This window comes from Ursus maritimus, unplaced genomic scaffold, assembly GCF_017311325.1.
Source record: "Ursus maritimus isolate PB19 unplaced genomic scaffold, ASM1731132v1 scaffold_12, whole genome shotgun sequence".
In the NCBI taxonomy this organism is placed as follows: Eukaryota; Metazoa; Chordata; class Mammalia; order Carnivora; family Ursidae; genus Ursus; species Ursus maritimus.
Genome location: NW_024423564.1, coordinates 62,525,164 through 62,545,768, shown reverse-complemented (window position 1 = coordinate 62,545,768; position 20,605 = coordinate 62,525,164). Strand labels below are relative to the sequence as shown.

At 42.9% G+C, this 20,605-nt stretch overlaps 1 protein-coding gene across 1 annotated transcript in view; it reads left to right on the top strand.

Moving 5' to 3' along the window:
* The window catches only part of LOC121101961 (proline-rich protein 36-like), a 5,275-nt gene extending 3,604 nt beyond the window's left edge, over window positions 1–1,671 (top strand). Inside the window, exon 3 of the mRNA XM_040626600.1 lies at window positions 817–1,671. Within this exon, the coding sequence (XP_040482534.1) occupies window positions 817–1,671 (855 nt within the window). The remainder of the gene's footprint in view (window positions 1–816) is intronic.
* The last annotated feature ends 18,934 nt before the right edge of the window (window positions 1,672–20,605 follow it).

Genomic DNA, 20,605 nt, shown 5'->3' with positions numbered 1-20,605 from the left:
GCATCCACCTGTAAACACGCACTCCTTTTACTGTCCTCAACCCCTTTCCATCTGAATTCCAGGAAGTTGGGATGGAAGGCCCTGTCTTTCTCCCACTCCCCTCCACACCTTTATTAGCTTCCAAAGGCTGCCACCCCGCCCTCCCTAAAGTCCTTCCCACATTTGGACTCAGGAACAGAGGCAGCCAGTGGATGAATTTTTTTGTCCAAAATTCTCTTCTTGTCTGTGATCCCAGGTGGTGGTGTAACAGAGTTCAGTGCCTGTGCCCCCTCCTCAGCCTTCTGAGTAGCTAAGACACGTTTAGCACCTGGGTGCCCATGGACTCCATACCAGCCCCATTATCTTCCCACCCTCACACAACCCACACCGGGTTCCTCCCCAACCTAACCCAATACACCCACTACCCTAATCTCTCCAAGCTCGCAGACAGTTCCTCCACCCCCAGCCGCCAGACCCCTGCTCTATTCCAGTGCCTCTCCACCCCCCCCCACCCCCAGCCAGAAGTCAGGCGCCCACTGCCCATATCCAAGGCCACTGCCCTCTCCCTCCACCAGCTCCCCGCCCCCTTCCTCTGCAGTCTGTGTAGACCCAGCCTCGCCTCCCACCTTCCCATTCTTCCAGGCTTCCCTCCTCCGAGCCCCACCCCCCAGCCGCCACTCACGGTTATCCCCCGTGCCCGCGCCAAGCTGGCCTCGGGCTCCGCATCTTTTTCGATCCCAGCTCTCGATTCAAATTCCCTCGCCCTCTTCCCCTCTCCCCGACCAACACCCCCCTCTGCCCAGAGCCCCTTTCCTTCATCACCTCACTGCTCTCCAGCTCACCACGACCCTGCAGACCCCGTCTACTGGCCTCCACGCCGCCCCCTTGCCCTCGCTCTCCTCAGTGCCCTCGCTTTGGCACCCTCTTCACGCCCCTCAGCTGCCTGGTACCCTCTTCACGCACTGCCCCTCTCAGTCCCTCCTTACATCTCCCCGCCCCCAACGCCCCGTGTTTCCCCCCAGCGAGCCCCTACTGACTCCAGTGGCCGCTCCTGCTTTCCCACCTCCCGCCGCCCCCTGCCCTCGGAGCACCCCTCACCGCCCTCGCGGTCTGGTAGACCTCCTCAGCGCCCCTCCCCAGGCTACGCGCCTCCCTCCCGGCCATGGTGCCCCTCCTCAGCAGCCTCCCCCAGCCTCTTATCCTCGGTGTCCCCTCCGCTGCCCGCACTCCTCAGCGCCCGCTCGCTGTCGCCAGCGCCCCGAGCGGGGGTCGGTCCCAGATTCTCTTCCGGCGGGGTGCCCGGGCCGCGCCCCTTACCTGGGACTCCGGGTGCGGGACGAGCGGCTCGCTCCTGGCAAAACAGCAGGACGGCGGACCTGGCGGCACGCGGCAGAAGGCGCAGCCGGTTCGCGGAACCGGGCGGTGCGAGTCGGTGAGGGTCGGGTCTGGTGCCCACCGCGGCTACTTAGGGCTGAGGCTCTGGCTACAGCTCGGCTCCGCCACAGCGGCGTCCAGGCCCCACCCACGCCCCGCCCAGGGGCGGAGTCCGCTTTCACTCCGCCCGGGGCTCCAGCTGCCGGCAGGTGTAGGAAATTCGTTATCTTGGGCCTCCCGCCCAACTTCCGCCCCCCGTTCGCGGATATCTGGGTGACTACCGTGATTTATCTTGTCACGTCTCGTTCCACAGACTGAACTTACCATGGTGATCAGAGAGCTTTGACAATAATGTAGAAGATGTGGGTACCCAGCTTTGCCATTCCCAAAGCACTCTCCTGTCACATTGCTTCCTGCTCACAAAAGCCCAGGGAGAAAGGCAGAACCTGCACCGCTGACTACAAGAGGAAACTAAGTCAGAAACCTGGGCACTGTCCTCTACCCTATGCACTCTTTCATGCCCCTCATCCCATCAGTCTGGTAATAACACCTCCTTAACATATCGTATCCCTGCCCTTCCTTTCTACCTCCACGGCTCTTACCCTGGTTCAGACCTCATCACTTCTTGCCTGGACTAATGTAACAGCCTCCTAATAGATCTCCCTACCTGCACTCTTCAATTCATCCTGTACACCAGCAGCCTGAGTGATTGTTCTAAATGTCACCATGTTACCATCAACCGTATTAAAACAAAACAAAATAAAAACTTTCAATGGCTCCCCATTACTGGCAGTAACTTGGAGTGAGAAATTGTTATTGCCTAGTCATTAGGAAGTCCCAATTCTGTCAGAAGAGGCAGGTACAAGAGGCAATTTGACCTCCCATCCTGACCTGGACTTCACTTTAAGTCTTCCCGAGGTCATAGGGGTAGTTGCCAGCTTTGATTTAGAATCATCATCCTTCCCCACACTCTTCTTCCATTTCAAATCTGAGAGGTCTGAGTCAGATACCAAAACCATTTTCCCCCAAGTTCCATTATGACCCTATCTACAATTTGTCTCTCCAACCTGGGGAACTGCCCAATTGATAGTCCCTCTTGTTGTCTAATTTCTCTCTCAGACTCACCCTTATACATTTCTGAGCTTCTCCATCCCCCTCCCTTTCACTCACCTTCCCACTGTCCACCTCCCTGGCAGACCTTTCCTCTGTGCCCTTTAGAACCCTGTTCTTTTATCAATAAACTCTCTTATGTCCTCTGCCTCTTCACAGAGTTTTCAGGTTACTTCTTCGCCTTTGTTGAAACTTGACCCTGACCTTCCAGAGGTCTTGTAGCCCTCTGCAAGAAGGCTTCTCACTTTCCCTCAGGTTCTCCCCCACAGCTCGTTCCCTCTCTCTCTCTCCCTCAAATGAATAAATAAAACTCTTTGAAAAATTCCTTCTCCTTTGCTCTTATCATCACTCCTTATCATCACAAACATCACTGGCCCCCAATTACTCCTTATGCATTGAAAATTTCAACCCCTGGCTTGTGGTTATCCTCATTAGCCCCTGTTCTGCCATCCTGGTTTTCTGATCCCTCAGGCCTTGGTCTCCTCTTCACATCACTTTGGCCACTGGCTCCCATGGTCACACCCTGAACTTTTTACTAACCCCAAACTAGTGCCTCTGTGATCTCAAAAATCAAATATCCTATACTACCTGTTCCCTCACTCCCTATCTCCCACAAGGCCATAGTTTACTCATTTCAAAATGGGTGTAATGATAATGACTATTCATTCTTCACAGCAATAATGAGATAACATATAAAACTGTCCTTTTAAAGTTGTGAAACAATATGAGAACAGATGGTGCTGTGTTTATGTAGCCTCAGGTCTTCTGATTACTTTCTCTTTCTCCTTCTCCTGGAAGGCCATGTAGTAAAATGGAAAGAGCACAGAATTGGGGCCAGCTAGATCTGGTTTCGATCCTTGTTCCACCAGTTGCTTGCAGTGTGATCCTATGCAAATTGTATAACTTTTTGAACACACACACCTCATCCTCATTTGTAGAAACAGCAATAATGAGAGACACCTCCCAGGATCGTTGTGAAGACCAAATAAGAAAATGAGATAGCTACTGTAAAGTACTTGACACAGTGCCAGGCACATAGTAAGCACTCAATAAACAGGAAACACTGTGGTTATTATAACAGAAAAAAAAATGCTATTTTTAGCCACAGCTGCCTTCCAAGAAGGATAGACCCTAATATACAGAAGGCCCTTTCATCCTACTCAGAGCCTTGAAGAGTGTGGTTATGTAAGGGTAGGAAGAGAAGAAGGAACACTATATTGTTTCAGGTAGAAAAGGGAGAAGAATTTAGAATTCATTCAGCAAAATAGGAGGGAGAGGCAATAAAGAGAACTTGAAGGGGGAAAGGAAAAAGATGAGCAGGAAAATCGGTGTAAGTGTAGGTGCTACATGGGTAAAAGGTCAGAAGAAACCCTCCCACAGCAGGTGGACAAAAGAGTGTTTAAGCTTTAGAATGCATAAAACTGGATACATTGTCACATGTATGATGTGACCACTTTCTGTGACTCTTGAGACTTCAGTAAAGGCCATTAAACTCAGGAACGCTTTCTGAGGGGAGTGCTGAGGATGAGCTAGTAGGGGAATTGTGCAATGGGCTTTGTTTTTCTGAGTTGAAAAAGGAGACTAGAGGCAGAGACTGGGAGAGCACAGCCCTCATAGAATTTACAAAAATTTCCAGGAAGGCTTAGAACTTATAAGTTTTGTAAAATGTGAAAATTTAGGTTCAAGCCCATTGCATTTAAACCTTAAGGGGGCAGAGAGGCCACTTCCGACACTTGAGCTGTATCAGTTATGTCCCCCAGTAGCGATTCCCTATTAACTAGCAGGTTACCACCAGAGAGAAGAACAAAACAAATCGAATTACATTTAACTGTCTTCACTTCCAGATCAAATGTCCAAATAAAAACAGGAAATAAGGACTTACCCCGAAAGTCTGCTGTTTGCCTTGGATCAGATTGATTAATAACTATAATCATTAAGGGGCGCCTGGGTGGCTCAATCGGTTAAGCATCTGACTTTAGCTCAGGTCATGGTCTCAGGGTCCTGGGTCTGCTTGTCCCTCTGCCCCTCCCGGCCTCCCCCACTCAAGCTCTCTCTCTCAAATAAACAAATAAAATCTTTAAAAAATATAACTATAATCATTAAGACCTTAAAATATGATGGGTTCATTCACATCCTTCATCTCATTTAGTCCTCAATACAATCATGCAATGTATGAATTGTCATCCCCTTTTTATAAATGAGGAAACAGAATTCAGAAAGTTCAAGTGACTTACCAAGGGTATATATATGGTAAATGGCAGAACCAGATACCAAGTCTGTCTGCTTCCAAGTCTAGGACTCTTTCTATTAGACCCCAGAATTAGGGTTGCTCGGTGAACACCACTGTGCTTGAGAGTCCTACAAACAAAATTTCCTTAAATCTTTTCTAATTGCCAGAGTAATCAGCCTTCTCCAGCTCCTGGTTTTTATATGAAATATAAAATTGAAGCTTTTTATTGAATGAGAATCAATCACTTAGAAAAGGTAGTATCATGAGGGTGGATATCATTTAGAATGTTCAAATCTTTACAAGGTTCAAATCCACACCTCAGTGTGAGTCCCTCATGACCAGCCTAGGAACTTAGGTTTGTTGACAGGCTAAGTGTTTTCATCTGACCCGGTCAGAGGTTGCCTCATGCAATGAAGGAGCTAAAGCAGGTGCCAGAAGTTCACCAGAACCTGGGAAGCAGCTCTAGAAACACGGGGTTCAATGAGAGGAGTGGTGGAAGACAGAACTGAGAAGAGGCGGGGGCCAGATGATCTTAAGGTCTCATAAATCATGTTAAAGAATTGGGAATTTACCTGGCAAGCAAAAGACTTTAAACAATGGAGTACCCATGTTACTAACTGATTAGTAACATGGGTACTCCATTTGCATATAACAAAGAATGCTCTGATTGTGGTAGGTGTGACAAATTGAATGGGAAAGTAGGGAGCAGGGAAACAGCACTCAGTAAACAGGGAGCACAATTAGAGATTGCTGTGATAATCTAGGTGAGAGATGAAGAGGATCAGAACTCATGTCCTAGCAATAGGGGAAAATGAAAAGTAGAGAGATTTGATATGTATTTAGGAAGGATTAAACATGAGATATGAGGGAGAGGGAACTGGCATAAACAATCAGGTAGACAAGGAAGCTATTTACTGTTAACAGAAGTTGTTTTAGTTACCTATTGCTGCATGACAAACCACTCCCAAAAATTCATGGCTTAAAACAGCAATCACGTATTGTTTCTCACAATTCTGTGGATGGCTGAATGGATTAGTCTGCTGGTTTATTTGAGATCTGTTGGAACGCCACCTGGACCGGGAGGTCTAAGACAGCCTCACTCATGAGTCTGGCCTTTGGTTCTGGCTGAGGGCAGGTGCCATGGTTCTTCTCCAATTCTAATCTACCAGTAGGCTAGACCAGCTTCCCTGGTGGTCTCGGGACACCATTCTAAGAAGGTGAATGCAGAAGATGCATTCTCTTAAGGCCTAGCCTCAGAAATTGCATAACATGAGAGGCGCCTGGGTGGCTCAGCTGTTAAGCGTCTGCCTTTGGCTCAGGTCATGATCCCAGGGTCCTGGGATTGAGCCCGCATGGGGCTCCCTGCTCGGCAACCGCGGGAAGCCTGCTTCTCCCTCTCACACTCCCCTTGCTTGTGTTCCCTCTCTCGCTGTCTCTCTGTCAAATAAATAAATAAAATATATTTTTAAAAAAAGAAATTGCGTAACATGACATGTACTTTATTCTATTGGCCAAATCAAGTCACAAGCACAGCCCAGATTCCAACTGGGTGTTGGAATAATAGGTGGAGAAATAAACTTCACCTCTGATTGGGAAGTACAGCAAAGTCGCATCACAAAGGGGCATGGAGAGGATACAGAGAAGAGAGAAATCTATTGCCTCTCACCAATCTACCACAGGAGTGGGAACAGATTTAGATAATGAGCGTCTCAAATGCCACTTCATGCACTAATCATTCCTTCCTTCTCTGTGCTTCAGTTTCTTCATTTGTAAAATAAATGCATGTGCGTGGCCATTCTCCCCAGTAGCGTAAGTTTATAAGCCAATTTGGTTAAAGTGTACATTGAGGACACTACCCCATCATCTGGGCATACCACAGTCAGCAGGAGTGCAATCTGAGACACACAGGGAAATATTCAAGATGTGAATAGTCAGAACCCAGGTACCACCCACCGCCCCCTCCCTCTTCCTTCACCCAGCCTGTCAGTCCTTCACAGAAGCTGATCCATCCTACCTCCTGAGAGCTCTCCATGCCATTCTTCCCTCTTCTTTCCAGGGCCACAGCCTCCTCACTCTCCTACCGCTACCACAGCCTCCAATTTCCCCTGTAATCCAAGCTCCACATTGCATCAGCAGAGGGCTCTCCTGAAACCCAGTTTAAAATCCCCTACCACAGGGGTGCCTGGCTGCATGTGACTCTTGATCTTGGGGTTGTGAGTTCAAGCCCCTTGTCGGACGTAAAGGTTACTTAAATAAATAAAATAAAATATTTAAATAAACAAATAGACAGAACCTTGCTTATTGGGAGGTTATCAATCCTAGGAGGGGAGACAAAGGAATAAGTGAATAAAATACATAAGATAATTTCAGCTAGTGATGAGTGCACTTAAGGAAATAGTCTAACAAGATGATGGAATAAAAGTAACTAGGAGAGGGGATTATTTTAGAATGATTAAATAGGGAAAGCCTTTCTGGGGAAGTGACCTTCGAGCTGAGAACTGTTGGAGGAGAAGCTGTCAGCTCATTCCAGCGATGAGAAACTTAAGGGCCAGAGAGGACAGGTGATTCTCCCAGGGTGAGACTATGGCTAACTGACCAAACTGAAAACGTCCCATCTTGCAGGATGTTTATACAGCAGTGGCATGGGCACAGCGATGGTCTGTGGTCAGGGTCTTCGTGTCCACAAGCCCACTCTGGGCACAAAGTCCCCCTTGGTCTCATCAGTTATAACTCATCGATTCTCTTTTTGGACCATCTCTGTTAAATAAGGGAATTGAATTAAAATAAACCCCAAGGTTTTCTAAGGTAAACCAGTGTGGAATGATCAGAAGTACATAAGCTTTGGAATCAAATCCAGCTTTCACCATTTGTAGTTATGTGCTTCAATTTCTCTTGATCACACAGGTGGCTCATCTGTAAAAAGGGGATGAGAATTATTTCACTGGCTCTTTGGGAGAGTTAAATTTAAAGTGGTAATGTGTGGAAAATAGGTAGTGTATAATAGGATATTCAAAAATACCAGCTACTTTAAGGGATCTGATAGCTCTTTTACTTAAATCCATCATGCTTGCTGATGGTTTCCCCCTTCAAATACACATCCAGGAACCTGAAAAACAGTTACCACTTACTTAGAATCTTTAAAATAAATCAGGTTGCTTCTCTAGTTTTGGAAGAATGTCTCCTCTATTTGTCTTTCTCCCAGGTCTTGGTAAGGGAGGCTAAGTCGGCCCTGGGACCCTTTGCAAAGGTTCAGTCTCATACTCCCTCTTGTGCTCTAAGTGGGAACTGCATTCTCTCAGGACACCAAAAGCCATGGTGCTGATATCAACCTGATTATAGGGGCGAAAGAAAGGAACTAACATTTTTTTTAAGTAAAAAAAATTACATTGGGCATACCCAATGTGGGGCTCAAACTCACGACCTGGAGATCCAGAGTCACGTGCTCTACTGACTGAGCCAGCCAGGCACCCCCAGAGGGAACTAACATCTGATAAGCATCTACGTTATTCCTGGAGCCTCTGAAGTACCTTCCATGCACTATCTCATGTCTCATCAGCCATTAAACAGAAAAGGAAACTGAAGCTCAGCAAGGTTAAATGACTTTCCCAAGTATCCAAGGATAAGAGACAAAGCAGTCCTAAATAAAGGAAAGAACTAGAAAAATCAGTGGTGTTTGTTGCACTATAGAATAAAATTCAACCTCTCTAGCGAAGATCAGATCCTTCTTTCCATTTTCCTCTCTCACCACTAATGCTTTTGGGCCCTGCTCTCTGGACACACAAAATGACTTTAACCTCAGTGTTTTTGCACAGGTCTTTTCTACCTTGTGTGTCTTCAATACCCCTCCTTTATCCAGAAAACTCCTTACTCATCCTGCCATCCATCCCACCCTTCTTACTTGGAGATAATTTAATCACCCCTTCTTTGTACTATTTCTGGACCTTAGGCTTGCTGTTGGTACTGAGAGCTGCGGTAGAACGTTCAGCCCTAGGAAAGTAACACTGCCCATGCTTTCATCCAACAACTGTTCATTTATGGTAACAGGTATGGTTGTAGTCGGAGCACTAGAAAAACAATAAGAGCAAACAGATATAGTCTATTCTCACAGAGCTTATGTTTTAATGAGGAAATCAGACATTAAATAATCACACCAATAATTAACATTGTGATAATTGTTTTGAAGGAAAAGCAGTGGGTCTAAAAAAGAAAAGGCCATTGTGGTGGCATGATCAGGAAAGGTTTTACAAAGTAACATTTAGGTGGGATTTCTGAAGAATGAGGTAAGTGAAAACATGGGGAAGGACACTCCAGGGAGGGAAGGGCTTGTATAAAGGCCACAAGGAACTCTGAAAAATGGGAAGAACACAATTGTGGCTGGAATGCTCGATGATAGAATGAGAGAATTACATGCATCGAAGATGGAGAGAGACATGGGGACCAAATTATACCATCCACTTAAACAGTATTATTGATTTTGGATTTCATCCTGAGAATAATGGAAGAGAGACAATAAAGAGTTTCAAGCAGGGAAATGATATAACCAGAATTTTAATATAAAGGGAGTAGTCTCTGCGGAGGACAGCTGGAGAGAGGGGCAAGGATGGACACAAGGAGACCATCTAAATAGCTATTCATTTATTTGTTTCATTAATATTTATTGAAGGCCTGCTATGTGCCAGATTCTATCCTAGGCTTTGAGGATATAGCAGCAAATGAGATAGATAGAAGCCCTTCCCTGATGGATCTTACAATACTGCAAAAACCTAGGCAACAAATGCTGCTGGTGGTGGTGATAGAGATGAAGAAGGAATGTATTAGTCGGCTTAGCCTGCCATACCCGAGTACCACAGCCAAGTGACTTAAATAACCAAAATTAATTTCCTCACAGTGCTGGAGGCTAGAAGTCTGAGATTGGGGTTGGCTTCTTAAGGTCTCTCTTTTTAATTTGTAGATAGCCGTCTGCTCCCTGCATCTTCTCAAGGTCTTCCCTCTGTGTGTCTATGCCTTAATCTCTTCCTGTGAGGGCATCAGTTTTACTGGATTAGGGCCCACCCAACATGATGCCCTTTTAATTTAATTACCTCTTTAAAGACCCCCATCTCCAAATACAGTCACATTTTGAGGTCTTGGTCAACATATTAATGGAGGGGGGGATATAATTCTGCCCACAACAAGGAGTGAATAGATTTTTAAAAAATATTTAGGAGAAAGAATGAACAGTAATCGATGAATAAGGAATAAGGGAGACGAAGATGTCAAGGATGGTCTCAGAGGGCTCCTGGGTGGCTCAGTCTGTTAAGCGTCTGCCTTCAGTTTGGGTCAGTATCCCGGGGTCCTGGGATCCAGCCCTGCCTCAGGCTCCTTTCTCCCTTTCCGGCTCCTCCCGCTTGTACTCTCACTCTCCCTTTCTCTCTCTCTCTCTCTCTCTGTCAAATAAATAAATACAATATTTTTTTTAAAAAAGAATGATTTCAGGTTCTGACATGTAAAACAGCGGAGGGTGGTGTTATTTGCTTTGATAAGGAACCCTGGAGGGAAATTCACTGTTAGGCCCCTGGGATCCATTTCCTCCTTTTTCAGTGGTTGTGATCTTTTGGAAGTCCTAAAGCAATGTACAAAAATACAGTAGTTTGGCCAGCAGCATATCAGGGTATTTATTGGCACATGATATCAAATATGCATGGGGGGGTTGGATCAAGCATTATCCATGCAGGTCTGAATTAGAAAGAGAACTTTCAAAAAGAATTTTATCAGCCAAACTTCCCTCACTCACCTCCCAACCCCATATCTTCTCCCTTACCTTAATAGGAGCCATATAGGTGGCATTGTAAAGGGTTAGGCCAGAGTAGAGCAAGTAGAAGGTAGAAGAAAGAATAAGAGGTGAGGAAAGGTTGACTGCACAGGTCAGGCTGAAGAGACACATTAAGTCTACAGAGGGTTTGTTTTTATTTTTTATTTTTTTTAAGATTTTTTTCCTGTAATCTCTACCCCCCAACATGGGGCTTGAATTCATGACCCTGAGATCAAGAGCTGTATGCTCTACTGAGTCAGACAGGTGTTCCCAGGTGATTTTTTAAAAGATTTTTTCATTTATTTGGGAGATAGAGCACAATCAGGAGGGGGAGAGGGAGAGAGAATCCCAAGCAGACTCTACACTGAGCCCAGAGCCCGAAGCAGGGCTCGATCTCCCGACCAGGAGATCATGACCTGAACTGAAACCAAGAGTCTGGTGCTTAACCAACTGTGCCATCCAGGCACCCCAGATGGTTTGTTTTTAAACAAGAAAACCAGTGTTTGTTTAAATGTGTATAGGAATGATCCAATAGAGATAGATGGATGCTATAAAAGAGGGGAAAGCATTTATGATGGAAAAAAAAATCTGAGGACAAGGAGGGGATGGTTCCAGAGCTCAGTGGAACGATTAGTCTCTGTTCAATAGGAGCCATCTCTTCCACAAAGAGGGAAGAAGGAGAAGATGGGACAGATGTAGGGAAGGTCTACAGATTCACCAGTGGAAAGTTGAGCAGGTTACGTCGGAAGATCTGGATAAGGTCAAAGTGTAATAGAAGATGTTGATCAGTTAGGTCAAAAGGACAAATAGGTGGTTGTGGTCAAAGAATAGAATTTCTGGGTTGAAGATTTCAAAGGTAGAACGGTTTTGAGTGATAACAAGATGAGACAATTGGAGGGGGTGGCTGAGATAGAGTGGAGGTCATTGACGATGAGAAAGTCAAATAAATGAGAGGCTAAGATGTTAGAGGATGGTTTTTCATTGCTTTTTACAACAAGTAATGGGAAGCTGAGCTTCAGCTGTATTAGATATAGGGGAATGTTACCTCACATATCTCAAAGTCCAAAACCAAAGTGGAATTCAAGGTTGACTTAATCCACTGGCTCCATTAATGTTTCACTGTGTCCCCTCCCTCCATGTGTCAGCTTCACACTCAGTCTGCTAACAAGGACACATCTCTTTCTTGGGAGACCTCCCAGAAGTTCTAAAGTATTCCTTTGAATTATGAATCATTCCAAGAGATACACTGCCATCCAAACTTAGTGAACCATGGACTCTTTTTCTGGGAGACTAGTGTTCCATGAAATATACTTTTGAAGATGCTGCTATAACCTTTTATTATTTTTTTAAGATTGTATTTATTTATTTGACAGAGAGAGACAGCCAGCGAGAGAGGGAACACAAGCAGGGGGAGTGGGAGAGGAAGAAGCAGGCTTCCAGCAGAGGAGCCTGATGCAGGACTCGATCCCATAACACTGGGATCATGCCCTGAGCCGAAGGCAGATGCTTAACGACTGAGCCACTCAGGCACCCCCTGCTATAACCTTTTAAACAGTGGTTATTGACAGCCGAATCAGTCACAGTTAGTGGCTAACCACAGAAGCTTACTCTGGATTATTTATGGAAGAAAAGAACTTATTATATAACATTGAATAATATATCATAAAATATCTGGGGAGGCTGGAGAACCAGAACTACACGTTGCAGACATGCTGGGGAAGACTCCACGGCTGTCACCACTAAGCACTATGCCTGTACAGTCAACACTACTAGCTTCCAACCCTGCACACCACCATGGTCACTACAACCAACATTCTCCCAAGAACTCAGTCAAATTTCTGCTACAGAAGGTGTATCTGATTGGCTGAGCCTAGGTCATGTGCTGATTGTCTAGCTGCTGAGGAGGCTGAGAAAGCAATTATCTGGCATTTCCAACTTCTAAAATGAAGAGGGGGTTTTGTCTCCCTTCAAAACTTATAAGGTGAAGGATTTCTTAAATCCAAGAATGGGATTTTAATCCAATGGTCAAAAAGTATCTTAAAATGTCCATATAATCCGCTAATTGTTTGCCCTGCATGAACTCTATCCGTCCCCCCCACCCCATGTTTACACTTCAGAAAAATCCCAATTAATATAATGCAACTCAAAGTGCAATTACCCACTCACTAAAGGTGGTGCAACCCAAAGTCTCTTCATTGACTACACCCAGTTACAAATCTAGAACCTCTAAGGGATGACCTTGGAGTCACACCTGCATATGTGATATCTTAATTAGAAAGTGTACCACTATAGCCAGCAAGGTTCTGTTGTGGTTAATAGGAGCCATTCTAACTATTTTAATCAGAAAAGCATTTAATACAGAGAATTAGGTACTAAAAAAATCAGCGGAAAGGCTATAGGAAAAGATACTGGGCTGGGCCTCAAGGAATGACGCCCACAACATCATAGACTGTCCTGAAAAAGGACATGAAAATTTTACAATAATAGGGAAGTGGTGAATCAGAACCTAGCCTTCTAGGTTCTGGTTCCAGGATCATATCACCTTGGCTACAATCTGGGAATAAGGAAGCCACTGTTCTCCTGGAATACACTACCATAGCTACAAGCTGAGATCAGGAAGATGCTGCCAGAGCTGTTAGCTCCAGAGCCATGTCTCACCTGCAAAGTCATGTCAGCAAAATGGAGGCCTCATACTGTGCCAACTCTTCCCCCTGCTGCCCACAGTTCCCAGTTCAGGTCTCACATGCAAGCATCACTGTAAAGTGAGTTCACTGCTCAAAGGCAATATTAAGCAAGGTAGCATGATGGTCAATAAAACAGTCAGTAAATCCACCGAGGGTGAAGCTATAGTAGAAAGAAGCTTGGTGGGAGAGAAATCCAGATTAAGACTCTCTTCCAATAAAGTCAAATCACTGCTTCGTCCATGATAGGAGGAAAACAGTGTCATCAAATGGAGTTTGATTCGGTGCCTGGCTGGAGCCTCCGGATTGTGGCACCAAGTCCAGAGGCTCAGTGTTGGTTGCTGCTGCTGGCAAGGTGGGCACTCAACAGTGCCAGTCTCGGAGAAGCTGCATCACTGTGAGCACTGATGCCGTTCTGCTCCTCGTGGCCTTGAGTGGCCCAGGAGGGCAGTCACATTTTCCTGCCCACGGAAGGGAGTGGAAATGGTACTGAGGAGCTGATGGAGCAGAGGGGTTTTGCTGACAAGATAAAGGAACAGAGTGAGGGGACTGCCCACTGGAGGCTGATAGGAAAATAGACATCTCAGTCGATGCTTTTGTGGAAGGATGTACCAGGACCAGGTATGATACGCTACATCTCAGAAGATGTCAGCACGGGCAATGTCTCCTATCTGATGTCATGACACTGCATAATTCTCTGAGATTTAGATGCCACCCAAGGGAGAAGAAAATAAAAATTTAAGGGGCACCTGGGTGGCCCAGTTGGCTCAGCATCTGACTCTTGATTTCGGCTCAGGTCATGATCTCAGGGTTGTAGGTAGAGCCCTGTGTTGGGCTCTGTGCTCAGCAGGGAATCTGCTCAAAATTCTCTGTCTCCCTCCACACCTCCCCGCTAAAATAAATAAATAATCTTTTAAAAAAGAAAAGAAACGAAAAATTTTAAAAGCTGCCAGTTTCAACTTCAAATACCTGAAAAATCTCGGATCTGACTATAAAAAAACTTCTGTTTTCATGAAGGGGGGTTTGAGAAAGAATTTTTGGAATATATAACTACATTTCCTTTTTTTGTAATTGTATTCATTATCCTGAAAACGTAGACCCACTATGCAGCACAGGTATTGATGCATTCCTTGAGTTGGTTGACTAGGAACTGCATCAAATGATATAGTGGTTAAAAACACAGATTCACCAAACTGCCCACATTCAAATCCCAGCTCTGATAGCTACGAGCTTGGGTGAGTTACTTACCCACTGTGTGCCTCAGTTTCCATATCTACAAAGCAGAGACGATAATGATAGTAATAGCACCAAATCCATCAGGTTGTTACTAGGACCAAACAAGTAAATATCACTGGAAGGTTTAGAACAGTTCCTGGCACATGCTGCTATATAAATATTTGCATTATCAGACGAAGAATGTTTGGAATCAAACATTAGTCAAACATAGTCTTGAAGCAAATTTAGGTTGAATGATCCTTGAAAGAATTTTGGAAAACTATGTACTTTTACGTTGACAGCTTTAACTTGATATTTCAAAGTTTCATTATTTAAATAGCTGCCAAGGACATAATTTCTGGCATACTGTAAGTATTAGCATTTAAAAATAAAATTTATATCACTTTTCAGAATGTAACCACTAGAATTTAAGTACCACAGAAATTTTATACCCACCTTATCTGCTCAAAACTCATACATGCACAAGCTCTTCTTAACAGTTGTAAATTTGGTATCATAGTTCCTCCTTCAACTTGTATTTTTCTCACTCTACTCACAGAATTTTAACCTAATGAAATGCTTTATATACTTTATTTTATTGATCACCCTGCCATACTTCTCTATAGTAAAAATATGTACTTAACTGGAATTAAAATGTTAAAATTTCCTTTGGCTATAAGAAGCTATGTTAGATAACTTCATACCTTATTTTACAGTCTTTTTCCCTCTTTCTTTCCCCCTTAGCTGTTGCTGTGGTGACCTGCTATATTAGAAGATTGAGGACAGGTAGCTATAACATACAGTGCAATATTGGTTTCTGGAGTAGAATTTAGTGGTTCATCACTTACACACAACACTCAGTGCTCATCACAAGTGCTTCTCCTTAATACCCATCACCCACCTAGCCCATCCCCCATCCACCTCCCTCCATCAACCCTCAGTTTGTTCTCAATTGTTAAGAGTCTCTGGTTTGGGGCGCCTGGGTAGCACAGTGGTTAAGCGTCTGCCTTCGGCTCAGGGCGTGATCCCGGCGTTATGGGATCGAGCCCCACATCAGGCTCCTCCGAAATGAGCCTGCTTCTCTCCCACTCCCCCTGCTTGTGTTCCCTCTCTCGCTGGCTGTCTCTATCTCTGTCCAATAAATAAATAAAATCTTTAAAAAAAAAAAAGAGTCTCTGGTTTGTTTTCCTCTCTTTCCTCCCCCCACCCCCCGTTCTATATGTTCATCTGTTTTGCCTCTTAAATTCCACATGAGTGAAATCATACGGTATTTGTCTTTCTCTGAATTATTTTGCTTAGCATAATACACTCTAGCTCCATCCACATCATTGCAAATGGCAAGATTTCATCCTTTCGGATGGCTGAGTAATATTCCATTGTATATATACCACATCTTCTTTATCCATTCATTAGTCGATGGACATTTGGGCTCTTTCCATAATTTGGCTATTGTTGAATAATGCTGCTATAAACATCAGATGTATGTACCCCTTTGAATCTGTATTTTTGTATCATTTGGGTAAATACCAAGGAGTGCAATTACTGGATTGTAGGGTAGTAAAAAGAAAAAAAAAAAGTGCTGCATTTCCTTATCTCTTGCTTTCTGTCTCAAGGCTCTCTGTCACCTCTGTATGTATATTCCCTCAGGAAATTAACTCCACTGAGGCAATCCTCGACCAATAAGCATAACCAGTTCAATAATAAACCCTATTTTAAGTATCCTTCCTGTGCTTCACTCTCCCCAGTTCCCCACTCCTGTTCTCTAGAATCTCTTCCTGAAATATATGACCTGTATAGAAGACCTTATCTTAGTCCCCGCTTTTAGGGGAACCTAAGCTAAAAACATAAGAGTTAACAATTTTTTTTAATTAAAAATTTTTAAACATTTTCCAGATACAGTTATCACTATAAGAATCATTAGTATGTCGGTCAAAATAAGCATTACAAATGCTGATAATTATTAAATATAAAAGTAAAACTCTATTGAAAGTGACACGACTTTCTAAAAACGTGGTTCATTTATCTGTGGGAAGAATGTGTACTTATGGCTAGCAGGATTCAGCATTAACTCTTTTTTTTTTAAAAGATTTTATTAATTTGATAGAGAGAGACAGCCAGCGAGAGAGGGAACACAAGGAGGGGGAATGGGAGAGGAAGAAGCAGGCTCCTAGCAGAGAAGCCCGATGTGGGGCCCGATCCCAGAACGCCAGGATCACGCCCTGAGCCGAAGGCAGACGCTTAACAACTGCGCCACCCAGGCGCCCCATCAGCATTAACTCTTTTATATCAAAAGTAATTCTCAAAATGTTAACTTCTCAGTTTCTGAGCACATGCCAAATTTTTTATTAACTCATTGATGAGGACCGGCAAACTGACAAAACCAACTCAAAGGAGGATATAAGAAATGTACATATATATTGTCAGTAACAAAAAGGAATCCTGAAATAAGACTGCTAAATCAAATACGTAACTGGTTAATGAACCTAAAGTCAATAGAGCCATCACATTTAAGGTTATCTTCTCCCTGGGAAAGAAATCATTTTCATCCTATTAGTTTTCTTATAAGTTAACATCTAACTCCATTGAGTTGTAAAATGTACCCTATTTAATAGTAAATGGTAAATCAAATTAAGTTATATTCTCTTGGAAAATCAGATAACCCTTTATGCAAGCTTGTTACAACAATGCTCGACAAAAACATTAAGAGTTCCAAACAATTAAAATATGATTTTAATTTACACGCTGTTTTTAAACCCCCTTTTTGTGTACATAGTTTTCTCAACACTACTTAGTGTTTTTAGAAATATAAATGCTGAGAAATGGTCACATAAATAAATACATGGGAATGGATGGAGTTTTGTTATTGCAATGGCATTAAATTCTTTCAACTCTTAACTGACTTATATGCCCCCAAATCACAGTGATCTAGCATCAAAAATTTCAAATGAAAATTTACATCTTTCAGTCATGTAAGCAAAGAAATAGAAAACATCTACTTTGTGAAAGAATTTGTTGCCCATTCATTAGTCATTCACTTTCTCAATTTCTGGGAAGTATACCACAAAGACTTATGAAATACTTGTTAACTACATCTCAGACTTTTTCATTTGCCTTTGAGGTATATTGTATAACCCAATTCCTCAGAAATGGCTAAGAAAATCTTTGCCAATCTGATATACTTTGAGGGGAGGGGGGCTAAGGAGGGTACTTGTGAAGAGCACTGGGTGCTCTATGTAAGTGATGAATCACTATATTGTACACCTGAAACTAATATTACACTGTATGTTAACTGGAATTTAAATAAAAACTTAAAAATAAATACTTTGAAAAAATCTATTTGTCTTATGTGATTTAAATATGTTTTAATCAAACATTTGGCTTTCATTCAACTTATAGGGAAGGTCTTATGTATTACCTAATTGGCCAAGTCAGTCTTCACTGACTTGTCAATCCCCTGCATCAGACTTTCTTTCAGAGACTTCAGTTTGGAGAGTTGGAATAGGTGTTTTATTTATTTATTTATTTATTTATTTATAAAGATTTTATTTATTTATTTGACAGAGACAGCCAGCGGGAGAGGGAACACAGCAGGGGGAATGGGAGAGGAAGAAGCAGGCTCCCAGCGGAGGAGCCCGATGTGGGACTCGATCCCGGAACGCCAGGATCACGCCCTGAGCCGAAGGCAGACGCTTTAACGACTGCGCTACCCAGGCGCCCCGGAATAGGTGTTTTAAAATCAAATGTATTGACATATAAATTACATACAATAAAATGTAAGTTTACAGTACAATGAGTTTTGACAAATGTATACACCTTTGTAACCCACACTTCCATCACCACAGAAAGTTCCCTCCTATGCCATTGCAGTTAATTCCCTCCTGTGACCCCCACCCCCTGCTATCCCCATCCCAGGTAACCACTAATTGATTTCTTAGACTATAGGTAAGTTTTGCCTGTTCCAAAACTTCATACAAATGTACTCTTCTTTTTTATGGTCTACTTTATCACACAGCATGTTTTTAAGAATGCATCCATGTTGTTGCATGTATCAGTAGTTTGTTCTTTTTTATTCTGAGAAGTATCCCTTTATATGAATATCCCACAATTTATCCATTTATTTGTTGATAGAATTGAGGTTGTTTCCAGATTTTGGATATTATGAATAAAGTTGTTATGAACATTCTTGTAAAAGTTTTTGTGGGTTTTTTTTTTCTTAAGATTTTAAAAATAATTTATTTGACAGAGAGAGAGCACAAGCAGGGGATCAGCAGGGAGGAGAGGGAGAAGCAGGCTCCCTGCTCAGGGAGCCCAATGCAAGACTCGATCCCAAGACCCTGGGATCATGACCCAAGCTGAAGGCAGCCGCTTAACCCACTGAGCCACCCAGGTGCCCCTACAAGTTTTTGTTTTTGTTTGTGGACCTCTGTTTCATATAATCCATATAGTCATAATCTTGGAATTGCTGGGTTACACAGTAAGTACATTTTTAACTTTATAAAGTTAAATTCCCAAACTGTTTACCACAGTGCTTGTATCATTTTATATTACCACCAACGGTATCCAAGAGTTTCTCCACATCGTCTCCAACACTTGGTATATCAGTCTTTTTAATTTTAGCAATTCCAGCAGGTAGGAAATGGTATCTTCTAGTTCTAATCTGCATTTCTCTGATGCCTAATAATATCACACATTGTCTTATGCTTATTGGCTATTCATATATCTTCTTTGGTGAAGTATCTATTTAAGTCTTTGCCTGGTGGCAACACTGTAATTCCATTTTTCAATTCAAATAAACATGTTAACATGAATCTCTGTTGACAACTATCCTAGCTCCAAACTCCAAGATTAATTCTGAATTCTAAAAGGTGAAGACTTGTCCTGAGTTTGTCACCTAGATGACTTCAAACTTTCCTCTATGCTCCCTTAGAATTCTCCCTTGGGAGAGACGCTTTTTTAAATAATAATTAGGGCCTGGAAGAAGCAAATTTTCATTTCCACTATACAACTTGTCTGAATTCAAAACATCTCCAAATGGTGCAAATTGCCCATTTCTAATGTCAAATTTTGCTCCTAACAGAACTATGCTTAAGACAGAACTATGGACAGGACAAAAAGCCTTTGATCATGGAAGCTTAGTACTATTTCAGTATTTGTTTGTTACCCCAGAGGTTTTTACATCATAGAGCAATGCACCATATTAAGATTCAAGGTGAGAGGTATGCTTTTTTCCTACAAAGTGGGGAAAGGTGAATAATGAAAAGGGAGGTGAGAATGGTAACATTTCCTGGGAAAAAATTTTTTTGATTGTGGTAAGATATATACCTAAAAGTTATCATTTAAACCACTTTTAAGTGTACACTTCTATGGCATTAAGTACCTTCACATTGTTACGCAACCATCACCACCGTCCATCTCCAGAATTTTATCATCTTTCTCAACTGAAATTCTGTAAACACTAGCTCCCCATTCCCCCTTCCCTCAGCCCCCCCGCAACCACATTCTACTTGGACTATGAATTTGACTGGTACCTCCTGTGAGTGTAGTCATACAATATTTATCCTTTTGTGACTGGCTTGTTTTACTTAGCATAATGTCTTCAAGGTTCATTGCTGTTGTAGCATGCATCGGAATTTCCTTCTTTTTTAAGACTGAATAACACTCAATTGTACTCACACATCACATTTTGTTTATCCATTCATTCACGGATGGACACTTGAACTGCTTCCATCTTTTGGCTATTGTGAAAAATGCTATGAACATGGGTGTGCAAATATCTATTCAAGTCTGCATTCAATTCTTTTGGGTATATACCCAGAAGTGGAACTGGTGCTTCATATGGTAATTCTATGTTCAATTTTTTGAGGAATCCTGGGAAATAACTTTTAAGAAAATGAAGATCCTGAATATCAATTCACTAAAATTTCTGTGTTCAAGTTATCTCTTATAAAGTCTATACCCCAGATTGAAAACTCCTGTTCTGAGTCACACCTTGGAACATAAAGGAGATAATGCAACGTGTGGTGGGAAAAAGCATGAGTTTGAAGTGTGAGAGGCATGGTTAGAATCCAGTATTTACTTAGTCTACAAACTGCAGGCAAGCTAATTCGCTCTGCATAGTTTCCTTTTACATAAATGTGGCTAACAATACTTCTCCCACAGAACTATAAAGACAATAGATGAAAGGAACCTACCAGAGAGGTTGACAATTCACTTAAAGCTACATTG